The sequence below is a fragment of the Chiloscyllium plagiosum genome, chromosome 2 (genome assembly GCF_004010195.1).
Source record: "Chiloscyllium plagiosum isolate BGI_BamShark_2017 chromosome 2, ASM401019v2, whole genome shotgun sequence".
Classification (NCBI taxonomy): Eukaryota; Metazoa; Chordata; class Chondrichthyes; order Orectolobiformes; family Hemiscylliidae; genus Chiloscyllium; species Chiloscyllium plagiosum.
This window is the reverse complement of record NC_057711.1, coordinates 132,997,183-133,013,566: the sequence shown is the minus strand read 5'-3', so window position 1 is coordinate 133,013,566 and position 16,384 is coordinate 132,997,183. Positions and strand designations below refer to the sequence as shown.

Below are 16,384 nucleotides of genomic sequence, written 5' to 3'. Positions count from 1 at the left end.
CCAAATTAATCTCAGAATCTCCCAGTTGCACAAGCTCCGAAATTACTGATATGTTCTCCTGCCGTGCCCAATCAATTGTTCCACTTGTCAATCATTTTAAGTATCTCAGAACTAACTTTAAAGCAACTCAGCAGCAAAAAAAGCGGTGATTTTTACTAATCTGAAAGATCCAGACAATGAACAGAACTCCCCTAGGCTGCACTTAGAGTAAATGTATTGCAGCAGGCTTGCCATTATTGTTCTGCATACCACAGGATGTTACAAGTGTATTTTGTTACCGATAAATCATTTCACCTCTCATTGTGAGTGAAAAACCCAGAAACACTTCAAAATTGTTTCTTGTGTAAGTGACTTATTAAATGTAAATGTTATTGTAAAGCATCTGCATTTATGGATTCCATGTTTTACACAAGACTGCAAGACACCCTAATTAAAATTTTTATAAACTGTTTTCAGTAACTACTCACACTTTTTTGACAATATTTATTTCTCTTGAAAATGATGTATGAAAGTTTAGTGACTACATGTCAGAACCATGAGAATTAGTGTTTCATTTTACAGTTAGGACATCATAATAAATAGTCATGAATAATCTTGAATCCTTTTGTACTATGTTGAAACATGACTATAAATTTCTCTTGATACATGTTCAGTTGTTACTTCAGAATACACAAGCTTTTGGAATGAGAATGGCCCCTACATTCATGAACACCTACATCAGTCGTAATTCTGCTTTCATGCAGATATAGCTACTTGGAGCAGTCAAGCCCAAGAATTTTTAAAAATTGCCACAATCTAAAACAGCTCTCATTACTACACACCTGACAGTGGGAAAAATAATTCCCATTCATACAGCCAATTCAGCTTTATTTAAATCTCCAACAACTTGCGAACATAATATTGTGGATTATAACCTTGCAACAGCCAAAATGGGGTGAACTCTCAACAAATTTTAAGAGATGACATGATCCATGCTGGTGTGTACCATGCCAAAGCCCCTTTCCCCTTTGGGAGAAAATGGATATGACCAGGGATGGGGGCAGGACCTCCAACTCTGTCAGTGGCCCACCACTTTTAAAGGTTTAAGACTCCACACAATCTGGCACAAGATGTAATAAAGTAGATTTAATCTCTTTATTTTCATTATTCTGTCATGCACTTACATTCTGGGTGACATGTATTTATAGTCCTCACATCAATTTTTGATAATTGTACTTTCAGATTCATAATTTACGAATATTTATTAGATTATTTTTTCAATTGTTGAAAGTTGAACCAGATCATTTTTTGCATCAAGACAACATTTGTTAGAGAGAGAGATCATTTGATTTCGCAACGACTGCAAGTGATTGAGAATATTTCTGCCGATATTTCATAATGTTACATTTCTGTGCCTCTCTTCAGGAATATTTTCCAGCACCCATTCAAGCCGATGTGGAACAGCAACAGGTATTATTCCTTCCAGCCATCCCCCAAGCCAACCTTCCCCTGTCCATAATGTGCAAGGGAGCGCCCACAACGCACAGACGCAGCTCCCCCCACTCCAAGTGGTGGAAGAGGGCAGTGAGAGGTAGGTGAATGTTAGATTTCATGGATTGGATGTCAGTTTCATCAATACTGGCTTTATATCTGATACTAGAAGCCAATTGTCATTGATATTTTTTGATAAAATTCTTGAACTCCATGAAGTGAAAATAACTTGACAGAAAACTTAGCCAATGAGCACTGATTCTGGGTTCAATAACCAACAGCCCTTGAGAAGATGGTAGTGATCCACCTTCTAGAATCCCTGCAGTCTGTGTAGTGTTGGTACGCTCACTGTGCTGTTAAGAATTGTTTGGGTTTTGACCCAGTGACAATGAAAGAATGTAGCTACAACTCCAAGTCAGAATATTGTGTTGCTTGTAGGGCAACTTGCAAGTAATAGCATTCCAATAGATTTATAGCCTTTATCCTTTAAGGCAGGTAGAGGCTGTGAGATTGAAAAATACAGTCAAAGGAGTATTGATGAGTTGCTCCACTGCATCTTGTTTATACCAGACACTGTTACCATTGCGATTGGTAGTTGCTAGAGTGAAGATTGAGGGTGGTGGGATGGGTTGCTTTGTCCTGGATGTTATCAAGCTACATGAGTGTTGTTGGAACTGTATTCTTCCAGGGCACAAAGGCAGCATTTCATCAAACTTCTGACTTGGGACTAAACAGAACATAGAACATTACAGCACAGTACAGGCCCTTCAGCCCTCGATGTTGCGCCGACCTGTCATACCAATCTGAAGCCCATTTAACCTACACTATTCCATGTACGTCCATATGCTTGTCCAATGACGACTTAAATGTACTTAAAGTTGGCAAATCTACTACCGTTGCAGGCAAAGCATTCCACACCCTGACTACTCTCTGAGTAAAGAAATTACCTCTGACATCTGTCCTATATCTATCATCCCTCAATTTAAAGCTATGCCCCCTCGTGCTCGTCGTCACCATACTTGGAAAAAGGCTCTCCCTGTCCACCCTATCTAACCCTCTGATGCACATAATATTAATAGAGTGTAACTAAAGCAGTAATGCATGCCACATCATTTAAAATACTCTCATTCAGGATAGTAAGTAATGAAATAGACAACTACAACAATGATGTGAGATGTGAAGATCTAGCAGAGTGTGGCCGAGGAGGAGAGAGATAGAGTCAGTGAAATGGGAGTGAGGTGAAGAGGGAGACAATGAAAGGGGAGTGAGCAGGAGAGAGGGACTGTGCGATGGAGTGAGCCAGGACACGTACACACAAGTTAAATGAAAGTTAAATTCAATTCCTTAATTTCGCCCCTGTAGCCTCCTCTGCTTTAGTGAGTAGGATTTAGGACCTCATCTCTCTCTGACTCTGTTTCTTAAGCAAAAAGGCAAAAAAGGGTTTATTAATGTTTATTGTCACTTTTTAAAGATAATTTGTTAATGTTATCAATTTATTCTTTTGACATTGCTTATTGTTGATGAGCAGGTTGTTGACAATTTCTCCACACATAGTTTTTTATTGAGGTGTATACATTCGTGTTTCATGTTTTGCCAACCAAAACCTCAGGTAAATAGCTGCTAGTTTTCACACTGATAGGGAAGGACAGTTTTAAAAGTGCAGTTGTGCAAATAGTTTTACTTTTCGCAGAATAAATGGGAAGTGTTGGAAATGCTCAGCATGTCCAGCAGTAACTGCAGAGAGGAACAAAGGTCAGAGACTGTCTGTCAGAACTTTTGCAAATCGTGGACCAGAAGTTTGACTCTGATTTCTCTCTTTCTATCTCTCTCTCTCTCTCTCTCTCTCTCTCTCTGTCCTTCCAAGTTGCTGCCTGGTTTGCTGAGAATTTCCAGAATTTTCTCTTAACATTTCAGATTTTCACCATGTGCAGTAGATTGGTGTGATTGGAATAATTTGATTAGGGATAGTCAACACAGTCTTGTGAATGGTAGGTCGTGCCTCACTAACCTTACAGAGTTTTTTGAGAAGGTGACAAAATAGGCAGAAGAAGGTAAAGCAGTTGATGTGGTGTATATGGACTTCAGTAAGGCATTTAATAAGGTTCCACACGGTAGACTATTGCACAAAATACGGAGTTTCGGGATTGAAGGGATTTAGTGGTTTGGATCAGAAATTGGCTTGCTGAAAGAAGACAGAGAGTGATCGTTGATGGTAAATGTTCATCCTGGAGCTCAGTTACCAGTGGTGTACCGCAAGGATCTCTTTGTCATTTTTATAAATGATCTGGATGTGGGCATGGACGGATGGGTTAATAAATGGATGACACTAAGGTAGACAGAGTTGTGGACAGTGGCAAAGAATGTTGTGAGTTACAGAGGGACATAGGTAAGATGCAGAGCTGGCCTGAGAAGTGGAATGCGGAAATATGTGAGGTAGTTCACTTTGGAAGAAGTAACAGGAATGCAGAGTACTGGGCTAATGGTAAAATTCTTGGCAGTGTGGATGAACAGAGAGATCTTGGTGTCCAGGTGCTTAAATCCCTGAAAGTTGCCACCCCGGTTGATAGTATTGATAAGAAGGCAAATGGTGTTGGTGTTTATTGACAGGGGGATTGAGTTTCGGACCCCTGAGGTCATGCTTCAGCTGTACAAGACACTGGTAAGGCCGCACCTGGAGTATTGTGTGCAGTTCTGGTCACCACATTATAGGAAGGATCTGGAAGCTTTGGAAAGGGTTCAGAGGAGATTTACTAGGATGTTGCCTGGTATGGAAGCAAGGTCTTAAGAGGAAAGAGGAACTGAGGCTGTTTTCATTGGAAAGAAGAAGGTTGAGAGGTGACCTAATCGAGATGTGTGAGATAATCAGAGCATTAGATAGGGTGGACAGTGAGATCCTTTTTCCTCAGATGGTGAAGGCTAACACGAGGGGACATAGCTTTAAGTTGAGGAATTACAGATATCGGACAGATATTAGGGGTAGTTTCTTCACTCAAAGTGTAGTAGGGACGTAAAATGGCCTGCCTGCAACAGTAGTAGACCCGCTGACATTTTGGGCATTTTAATGGGCACTGGTCATATGTATGGATAGTAATGGAATGGTATAGGTTAGACGGGCATCAGATTAGTTTCACAGGTCAGCACAACATCGGAGGCCAAAGGGCCTGTACTGTGCTGTAACATTTTATGTTCTATGTTCTATTGGTGTCCTCTTGCATGGTCCATGCTGGAAAGTTGTAAGATTAATTAGTTTCAATTTAACATGAGAAAATATTTATCAGTCAATACCAAATGTAATTTTTTTTTGTTGCTAAGTTGCTGACCAGATATTGCATTGGGCCAGACTCAAAGAAGCAAAGATAGTTGCATAACATAAATGGTCAAGTTGTGAGTTATTGTCTGATGGTGCAATGGTTGTGAAGTGTATCATAGTTAGCGCTCAATGGGCTTTATAAATAGCGGCATAGAGCACAACAGTCAAGAAATTTTGCAAATCCTCTATAAGAGACCTTTACCCCACTGTGACTATGGTTCCCAAAAATGGATAAAGCCAACAATTTTTCACCTTCACCCTGAGCCTGTCCACTAGTATGGAGCATTTGAAAGCCTTAAAATATATCCCAGAGCTCTGCACACCATTCACGGCCCAAACCACTGTAACCTATTCCCAGGCGTGCAGTGTCCAAAATGAAATGAAATTGCAGATATCTGTTTTGCCATAAGAAGATCCAGCTTCAAGATTTCCACTTCAATACTTCTTTTCTCTTGCAATCTTTAGTTAATCCATGTCAGTGTTACGCCCAGACTTGACCAATGTTTCCCGTCCCTTTCATTTTCCATCCTCCATAAGCTTGAACTCATTAATGTCTTTGGTGCTGCAGCACAGAACCTCTCTGTACCTGTTCAGATCCTGATGCAGCGGGAATACAGCTCTCTTTTAGGAATTGCAGGCTAACTTCAGGTGGTGTTAGTTTTGGATTATTGGTGAAGAGCACTGCCTTCCAACAGCCTGTTTGATTTTGGATTGCCATGGTGAATGAAGTTTGTCGACTACCGACACTGCAACAAATAGGCCTCGCAATCTGCATGCCTGTTTGTGGGCTGAGTCCAATTTTTCTCTCAATGTTTATTTGGATGTATATCTTATCTAATCATTTCTTTAATGATTGTGGCATCCACAACAAGGAATCCCAGCTCTCCCCACTATGGCCATTTTGAAAACCTGGGGTACTGTTGGGTCTTAGCCAATCCAGGGCAGAGAGGACTTTCTTGGGAAAGTCCAGTTTGGAGCATCTGCAGGCCCATGACTCAAGAAAGAACATAGAACAATACAGTGCAGGAAAGGCCCTTCGGCCCTTGATGTTGTGCTGACCTGTGAACTAATCTAAGCCCATCCCCCTACACTATCCCATCAAAGGACTGCAATGTTTGATGTTTCAATTTTATTTCTCTAATTTTTCTGCTTTTATGTTAAGAAACTGTAGCGCTGAATTTTTTAACTTATTTCTTCATGTTTGTATTTCTGTAACTAAGATTTTGTATCTCGGTATTTTGTACATAAGATGGTGCTGTGTTGGTGACATGGTATGCATTTCACTGTACCACCTACTTGAGTACACGTGACCATAAATCCTAGATCTAAAATCTAAACCTATAGCCAATCCATTTGTTTAGGTTGGATCCTTATTCAATCTGCTATACTCATGTCCCTGTGAATCTGTCTCCAACAAATAGATGTATATTATTTTGTCCTTGGGAGTTTAACAGATTGTTGTCCATATGTTGGATTGGGTAAATTTTCAAACATTTCTTGTATTTCAATATTTTAGCACAAATGCCAGTTTCCATCTTTCTCTCTAGATCAGTTCCCTGTCCAGAAGTCAACATCACCACTGGGGAAGAGCCCAACTTTTATCTTTTATCTTTGTAAAATTAACCCGGCACAAATAAATAAAACACCCAATCAACAGATTAGAAACATTGTCACCCAAGCCCCTGTGAGAATCCAGCTCATTATTTTAACCAACCTGCTCAAACCTGCATTTACACATCTCCAGAACCGATGACATTTGAACTTGAATTTTCTGGACTGGAGGTAGGGACATTACCAATCTGCCACAAGATCTTTTTCAAAGGTCCAGTGAAGATCACCTGCTCTCAATGAAATCTGGACCTCTCTAAGTTTACCCTGTAAGGACATATATTTTTAATTCTGATAGACACCTTTCCTTTAAGAAAAGTGATTATATTTAGACAAGGATGCAGAGATATAAATAAACAGCAACAATATCAGATTTCCCAGTATCATGTAGCAAGATGTCCTTCTTCTAGAATGTTTAGCACTGATTTTTTTTTTCTTAGTGGAACAGGTTGATTGTTGATAACGAGTACCTGCCACTTAAACTTGGAGATTTCTTACCTCTCCAGCATCTGCTTAAAAGTACTCATATCTATTCGAAGGCTTTTTTCACTTGTACTGCTCCTAAAATGTTCACTATCCCACAAAGGCTGATTATCTATGTATCATTTTAATGGAATTATTCTTTTAGTCCCTTTTACATAAAGCATTTCTCTGAGGTTCTTGGGCTAATAGAACACCATCAGTGGGAGCCAGCGTTTCAGACACTAACATGCTCTTCTCCATTCTGCTTATTTTCTTTGCCTCCCATGCCAAGGAGAAACGATTCCCATTTTCTCCCACAAGGAATATCATAAATCGTCCTGCATGAGAAAATCCACTGCCAAGTCTTGTATGCAAGACATCGCTTAAAATCGTTAATGTCATATTATTGTGGTCACCCAAAGCTGAGAACTTCAGCATAAATTTATCTATTTTCAAATTATTTTAAAGTTGTATTTGCTCATAAGACATCCTCCACCTTTGGATTTGTCATGGCCAGACTAAGTTCCAACACTTCACAACTTATATCTGGTCTGGTGTGTGTGCCTAGCCAGTTGAGCTGTACATCAAGACTTGTCCACTGTTCTTGCTCAACCTTGATAGCAGCCTCATCTTGCTGTCCAGATCTGGTATGAATATCTGGGAAAGGATTGACATTTTCCCCCAAAAAGACTCTGGATGTAGAATTACATTGACTCATGCTGCTTAATTCCCAAATCTGTATATTTGTAAATTCCAGGAGATTGCGAATTTTGAACTCCTTCCTTATCTGATTAATAATCTTTCCTTTTCTCCAAAGTCATTGGTGAAGCCCCACCCACAATCACCCATTGACATGCATCTTAAAGACACACAAATGTTTTCTATTGTAGTGCCAATAGAACATTTCTAGATAGGCATTCAGTTGTGAACAGCCTAACATTATACAGTAAATAGCAGGACCCTTTGGAGCATTGATATACAGAGGGATCTTGGGGTACAAGTCTACAGTTCCCTGAGTATGGCAACATATGTGGATAAATTAGTAAAGAAGGCATCTGGCATTCTGCCTTCACTCATCTAGGCGTTGAGTACCAAGCCATGTTGCAACTGTACAAAACTTTATCCAGGCTATATTTGGAGTATTGGTGCAATTCTGGTCATCACACTATAGGAAGAATGTGGAGGCTTTGGAAAGAGTGCAAAAACAGGTTTACCGGAGGATGTTCTGAAGAAATATCACTTGACTCAAAACATTAAATCTGCTTTCTCTCCACAGATGCTACCAGACCTGCTGGGTTTCTCAAGCAATTTGGCAATTTCTATTTTGTTTACCGGGATGTTTCCTGGATTGGGATGTATTAGCTACAGGAGAGGTTGGATTAATTAGTATTGTTTTCACTAGTGCAGTGGAGGCTTAGGGTGACCGTATAGAAGTTTACAAAGTTGTGAGAGGCATGGGTAGTCAGAGGCTATTTCCCTGGGTGGAAATGTCAAATACTAAGGGGTATAGGTTCAAAATGAGAGGGAAAAGTTTAAAGGAGATGTGCATAGCAAGTTTGTCTACAGAGCTGGTGGTAGTGCCTGGAACACATTGCCAAAGGAGGTGATAGAAGCAGATTCATTGACAAAGTTGAAGAGGCATTTAGTCAGATGCATGAACAGACAGGGAATAGAGGGATACAGACCTTGTGCAGGCAGATGGGGTTAGTTTGGAATGCCATCGTACTTGGCACAGACAGGGTGGGCTGAAGGGCCTGCTCCTGTGCTGTACTATGCTAGGATCTTCCTCCATGTTAACAGAGTTATCCCAACTTAAAAATACCACACCCACAAACTGTCATTTCACCCGAAAATGTATTTATGTAATTCCTGAGCTTCTCCTCTATTCCTGGTGTTTCCTTTGGGGGTCATAGGAATTCTTGCTTTGAGCAGGTTCCTATAAGAAATGCCATTTTATTATCTGTAGAGGGATCCTGCTGAGAAAAGGTTGTTTAAATGGCTGAAAAACATTTGCAAAATAAACTTCCTAGCCTTCGGAAAGCCTGTTTGAGATTCTCTTTCACCCAAACATTCCTCAAAGCCTCTAGCTCCCAACGTAACATTGGCTTTATAATAGGTTCCAGCTGGTGGAACTCTATCCATATAGATCCATCTATATGATGATCTATCATCAATTTCCAAATGAACTCTGAATTCTTTCTCATTCTGTAACTCTTTGTTTCGCCTCTTCTAAGCTATCTTCTGTTCTACTGATAGCAACAAATAGGTAAAAACAAGGACTGCAGATGCTGGAAACCAGAGTGTAGATTAGAGTGGTGCTGGAAAAGCACAGCAGGTCAGGCAGCATCCGAGGAGCAGGAAAATTGATGTTTTGAGCAAAAGCCCTTCATCAGGAATAGAACAAATGCCTCCCAATCATGGGGACTCCTACTTTTATCTGTGTCAAGAGGGTTCTGCATTACCATTGCTATCATGTTGCCTTGTCCAACTGTTTTCTCACACTGAGACCTCTCTGCCATATTCCTACAAAGAGGTCTCCTAGAAATCCTTTCTAGTATACGTGATCTTGTCCATCTAAGTATATTCCCTGAATGACCTTGGAACTGTGTCTACTAGTCCTCCACTCTTGTACCCCCGTTGCCAATCCATGGCCCTCACTTCTTGACCTAATCTTGGACCATGTCATCAGCTTTTATATTTATCCATAAATGTGTCTGCACATGCCCAGTAGCCACCCTCATGTCATCTGACTCTGCTGGGCGGAAAACTACCCGAGAAACTACTTTAGCAAATGATTTCCACAAGATGTTTTTTCTCTTATTCTTTGCAATCAGTGCATGTATCTATGTATATTGATAGTCATAGAGGCATACAGCACGGAAACAGGCCCTTCAGCCCAATTTGTTTTCGAAAACCTGGTTTCCCAAACTTAACCAGTCCCATTTGCCTGCATTTGGACCATAACACTCTAACCCTTTCCTATGCATATAGCTGTGCAAATGTCTTTTAAAAGTTGTAATTGTACCTGTATCTACCACTTCATCTGGCAATTCATTCCATACACTCACCATCCTCTGTGTGGAAAGATTGCCCCTCATGTCCCTTTTAAACCTTTCCCCTCTCACCCTAAATCTAAGCCCTCTGGTTTTGGACTCCCCCACCCAAGGAAAAAAACTTGGCTATTCGCCTTTTCAATGCCCCTCATGAATTTGTAAATCTCTATAAGGCCACCCCTCAGCCTCCAATACCCCAGGGAAAAAGGATCCAGCCTATCCAGCTTGTCCTTATAACTCAAAGTCTCTAGTCCCAACAACATCCTTGTAAATTTTCCACACCCTTTCTAGTTTAACAACAACTTTCCAAAAGCAGGATGACCAGAATTGTAAGCAGTAAGGTCTGCCTCTCTGATTCCAGATTGTAGAGCTTCAGGGAATGTAAAGTGCAGAACAACCTCAGTTATCTGAACATCAGTTATCTGAATTTTGGATTATCCAAACAAGATCTCAAGGTCCCGTAAATGCTTCTTTTGTTTACGATCATATCAGTTATCTGAACAATCAGTTATCTGAACAAAACACTCCCTGCCCATCTCGTTCAGGTAATCGAGGTTCATCTGTACATTCTGTCATCAACAACACTTTTTCCCATCTTCCCATAGTTTGAAAGATAATAATGCAACTCCAGCACTCATTAGGAATATGCCTGTGTATGCTGATTCCCATTATTTTATATTTATTATCCTTCTGTGCTGGAGTGGTCTTTTTACCTGCAAGTTTATTATCCAAACATTTTTCCTGAAGTTTCCATTCTCCTTCTCATAATAAACAATGCCATTAGTTTTTAAATCTTACCTGGATAGTCTGCTGCGATGAATTAAAAGATCACCTTTGTTTTCTGATGCTTTAGTTTTAATGAACACTTTTCTGTTGATCTCCAGCATCTGCAGACCTCACTGTCTCCCACTTTTCTGTTGATCTCCAGCATCTGCAGACCTCACTGTCTCCCACTTTTCTGTTGATCTCCAGCATCTGCAGACCTCACTGTCTCCCACTTTTCTGTTGATCTCCAGCATCTGCAGACCTCACTGTCTCCCACTTTTCTGTTGATCTCCAGCATCTGCAGACCTCACTGTCTCCCACTTTTCTGTTGATCTCCAGCATCTGCAGACCTCACTGTCTCCCACTTTTCTGTTGATCTCCAGCATCTGCAGACCTCACTGTCTCCCACTTTTCTGTTGATCTCCAGCATCTGCAGACCTCACTGTCTCCCACTTTTCTGTTGATCTCCAGCATCTGCAGACCTCACTGTCTCCCACTTTTCTGTTGATGTATATCATGGGATATATATATCGCTGGTTAGATCAGTGGAGTTAGGGAAAAAAACACACTGATATTTGTTCATTCTAGTGCTGAACAATCAAAATGCAGTTTTGAAGGCAATTATGAACATAGCACAGTACAGCTCAGGAACAGGCCCTTTGGCTCACTATGTCCATGCCAAAATGATGCTATTCTAAACTAATCCCATCTGCCTGCACATGGTCTCTCTGTTCCCTGTCTAGATTAGGGTAGTGCTGGAAAAGCACAGCAGGTCAGGCACCATCTGAGGGGCAGGAAAATTGACATTTCAGGCAAAAGCCCTTCATCAGAAAACGTCGATTTTGCCCGAAACATCGATTTTCCTGCTCCTCGGATGCTGCCTGGCCTGCTGTGGTATTCCAGCACCACACTACTCTTGACTCTGATCTCCAGCATCTGCAGACCTCATTTTCTCCCTGTTCCCGACCTGTTCGTGTGTCTGTCTAAATGCCTCTTAAATTTTGCTATCATATCTGCTTCTACCACCTTTCCTGACGGCACGTTCTAGTCAGCTTCAAAAACCTTACCTCGCACATCTCCTTTAACCTTTCCCCCTCTCACCTTAAAACTAGTATTTCACATTTAGCAGTCTAATCATGCACTAATTGGTATGGGCTATTAGCCCAACTATCTATAAAGATTTCTTTTTACATGCAGTGTCCATGCTAGTGCCATTGCAAATGACAGATTGGCTGATCTGCCAGTGTTTTGTGCAACATCACTATTTAAGTTCTTGCATGCATTTCGACATTTCACAAATTAACTTCGGTTATCCACAAAGAATTTTGTTAGTGACCCAAAGCCTATGCCAATCCTCTTTCCCATGACTTTCTTCAGTATAGTCCAGCTCTCCATATTGTCTAAAATGATGGATCTGCCAAACCTGGTCACTGTATCTACAATATGTAATGGATAAACATTCTGGTCTTCTTTCCATATCTTCAGATCTGTGGCTAATAATTCCCCAAGTAAAAGGAACACTTCTTGCCAGACAGAGTGGTGTCTTTTAATGTTCGATACATTCATCACATTGTGACGCGATCTATTCTACAGGAGATTCATGGTCTTTATGCACGACACCAGCATCCTTTAACAGTTGCTTTACTGTTGGTGAGGGGGGGATGAGCAAACCGATTATGCATATTTCATACAAACCTCTTCTTAAGAGCAATACTCCTATCTCAGAGGACAGCAATGGACCTTTTGGAGATCTTGACAAGGAAGCCCCAGTTTCCTCAGCGGAGTACAATAATGTCCAGATTCCATGAATTTGACACTTTACCGAATGTAAAAGTTATTTCATTCAAGCAGGTAGAATCTTCCTACTGTTGACACTATTTTGTCTGTTTTGTTCAAGATTTCCAAATAACAGTTGAGCCAAACAATGCCATATATTGTTGAGGTACAGCCACTGCCTTATACGCTACAATTGAACGATTAGCAACTAACAATATTTTTACACAATTTATGTTTTCACCACCAGCACAATATTTTATTGCTGTTCATCCTCATCATATCCGCCCTCAGCATCTCCTGTTTCATGAGTTGCTTCAGATATTTGACTCTTTATTTTTGGACAATTCCTGACAGTGATATTTCAAGACACACTTGAAACATCTGATTCTCATTCTATGTGGATTTTTTGGATTCATTCACTGTTGGCACTCACCAATCCTATATTTTCCCTTGATTCCAAAATCTATTAAAGGTGCCTGTTCTGAAAATATTTTAGTTCTAATTTGACGCATTCCTTGTGAGGGAAAAACCAAAGCCAAACTTTGCTTCTTCTTGATTGAGGAAGGGACCTATTACACCTCCAGCTCATTTTTCCACTGATCAAATGGCTCCAGTTCCAAAAATACCTTTGGATAATCATAATTCATGATCATGCAGTGTGACTCAGCAATTTCATTTAAATAAGCCACGAGAAGCTTCACTTCTGTCAGAAAAAGGGATAACCTTTTACTTTCTTTATCTTCCCACCTGGAGAAGTTAATCCTCACTATCACGTATAACAGACTGGTGTCCATATGTTGACTTGGGCTGCAAAATACGATTTGCAAGAGTTTTATTTATTGTAAATCGATAGATTAGTATACGCACTAGTCTCCACCTTTCACTGCCCAGAAGCCATCTCCCTACTGGGGGAGAATGCAGCTCCCACAGTGAATGAGCAGTATGCACAATCAGTTGTGGGACTGATCTGGTTAACCATGTTGCATTTCTAAAACAAAAGCAGAAAGTGCTGGAAAAACTCAGCAGGAGGGGCAGCACCTGTGAAGAGTAAGCAGAATTAATGTTTCGAGACCGACCCTTCTTCAGATTAAAAAACGCAACAGAACTGCAGGAAATCAGAAACAAAGTGCTGGGAAAGCTGAGCAGGTCTGGCAGCATCAGTGAGGGAAATTAGAGTTAACATTTTGGATCCAGTTAGGAAGGATTCTGAGGAAAGGTCACTGGATCCAAAACGTTAATGCTGCTTTCTCCCCATAGATGCTGCCAGACCTGCTGAACTTTTCCAGCACTTTCTGCTTTTACTGTTTACCCTTCTTCAGAACTTTCATTTCGAACTCTGACACAGGGGACAATGCAAGCATTTTGTTTTCTGAATGCAGATGACAGCTTTCTTAATGCATGCACTTACATTTCATATGAAAAATAAAATTTACAGTTTCTGCTGAAATTTGTATTTTTTTTCTATCATTACTGCTCCTGAACCTAGCAACGAGGAATTCTACAAAAGCTGTTCCCTGTGGTTCAGTGTCTAATTCTCATCATTTCTGCATGGAATCTCAGCCTTTGATTCATGCATTCCATAAAAGTACAGCAAGCATTGGCCACTAACCAATGAGAGAACTTCATGCATTAATGCATTATATTATTCCTCTTCTGCATTTGTGAACCATCTGATTGTTTTAACATTTTGACAAATTTCATGCCTCCCTGTGGTTTATTTCTAATATTATGTTTTCATATTATTTGGAAATAGTTTAGATACCTGTACAGACATGTGAGCTTTTTTCTGAGATTTGGACGGCTGTAGTGAGTATCCAAAGAAACACAATGACTAGAACTGGCTATATGTTCTTTCAATCATTCCTGTTCCAATAAACAACTACAGTACTTTTGTTTTCTTCAGAAACACGAGTAAAGAAGCATTAAAAACAATACAGAACTGTATCGTTACCTTCATATGACTGAAATCGTCAGATCAGACACCTTTACAGCGACTGTAATGACTTGGAGCCCTGGTATAAGAACAAAGAACAAAGAAAATTACAGGAGAGGAACAGGCCCTTCGGCCCTCCAAGCCTGCGCCAATCCAGATCCTCTCCCTAAACCTGTCGCCAATTTTCTAAAGATCTGTATTCCTCTACTCCCTGCCCTTTTGTATATCTGTCTGGATACATCTTAAATGATGCTATCGTGCCTGCCTCTACCACCTCTGCTGGCAATGTGTTCCAGGCCCACACCACCCTCTGTGTAAAGAACGTTCCATGCATATCTCCCTTAAACTTTTCCCTTCTCACCTTGAATTTGTGACCCCTAGTAATTGACCCCCATTCTGGGGAAAAACAGTTTTGCTATCTACCCTGTCTGTACCTCTCACAATTTTGAAGATCTCAATCAGGTCCCACCTCAACCTCTGTCTGTCTAATGAAAATAATCCTACTCAAACTCTCTTCATAGCAGGCAACATCCTGGTGAACCTCCTCTTACCCTCTCCAATGCATCCACATCCTTCTGGTAATGTGCCGACCAGATGCAACAATATTGTATGACAGTTCCAGTTTCAAACATAACATCTTCAGTACATTCACGGTGTTCCCTTAGTGTATTTCCATTAAGCTTTCACTTATTTGTTGAAAATGACCCATTCCTCCATGAAACTCATTAAGATTTGTTATTCTATTTACTGAACATTCTTTTAGCTACAACAAAATCTTGTGTACTTCCTATTTTGTTGAATAGAATTGGTAAATATGATACCCTGTGCTTACATATTGCCAAGGTGAGGAAGCTAATTCAGAGTCCTTTGTCCAAAATTTAATAATTTTACAGACTTCTGTTCTCCACCTTCTCAGTTTTCTCTTCTTCAATATAGAAAGGGCTCAATGTAGAGGAGGGAACAATCCATCCTCATGCGTCATTCACTTCAATTCAAGATCAGAGATCTCACACTTATACTTAACAATTTCCCAATTCTTGAAATAGAGAAACTAAACCTGGTGAGTACTGCCAATATGTAATTTGAAGTGATCTCTCTGGATTTAAGTTACTCCTTTTGCTATGCATTCCAACACACCTTTAACAACATGGGAACTTTGTACTAATGGTTTTAGTGACCTATCCAAGAAACCATTTAGAATTTACTCCTGTTCTAATAGCTTGAATAATTCCCTTAAACTTGCAATCCAAATCAGCCTGACCTCATAACAATGTATTTCCCATGCACTAATGTGCACCAGCAATGTCTTCACCAACTGAGCAATCTTGTCACAATGCTTTTAAATGTGTGCAGATTGATTTTCATTATCTGCTGCTGCTCTAACTGAAGTCTCATCTGTAAATGTGGAGAATTAGAATATAATTTCTTCCCCTAGATCATGTCATAAAATATCAATAATAATGGCCCCAATACAGAAACATAAATGATACTTCACTGGTATCTGGCTGTTAAACACATGTTTGTGCATGATTTCTGCTTATTATCAATCAATAGTCCATTTCTCAGACCGTTACAATTTATTTTCATTAGTGTTTTGCTCTTGGATTTTATGAAGTACTTTATCATATTTGGCAATGTCAAATCCCTCCATCTACTAGATCTGCCATTTTCTCAAATAAATAATTAAATATTACCAATTCCTTATAAATCAATGGTAACTATCTTGGATTGGCTCATTCTATTCTAAGATATTCTGTTTCTGTGTTGTATGACTCCATGACACTATCTTGAAATACATTCCTAACAATAGAAGTAAAGTTTACAGCTTAATAGTTGAACACATTCTCCTTCAAATATTTTTTTGAAGATTGAACTCATATGAATAATTTCCCAATCCTCGAGGATTTTCCAAGACCTTTGAACTCTGAAAATATTCCAGAAAGGACAAAATTAAATCAAATTCTTCAATTATCAAAAATTCTTCAATTGACTGTTGAGGTGAAGTTG

The 16,384-nt window shown here is 39.9% G+C and overlaps 1 protein-coding gene across 7 annotated transcripts in view; it reads left to right on the top strand.

Moving 5' to 3' along the window:
• LOC122564092 (zinc finger protein GLIS3-like) overlaps positions 1-16,384 on the top strand; it is a 567,943-nt gene that overhangs the window by 484,234 nt on the left and 67,325 nt on the right. For 6 of the 7 annotated variants that reach the window (XR_006315822.1, XM_043718654.1, XM_043718678.1 and 3 more), the window contains exon 8: positions 1,405-1,570. Coding sequence is in view for 6 of the 7 variants with exons in the window: in XM_043718654.1 (XP_043574589.1) it covers positions 1,405-1,570 (166 nt within the window). In the remaining variant the exon portion in view is untranslated. Of the gene's footprint in view, positions 1-1,404; positions 1,571-14,347; positions 14,676-16,384 lie in introns of those variants that run through there. The other variant, XM_043718692.1, reaches the window with a different exon arrangement.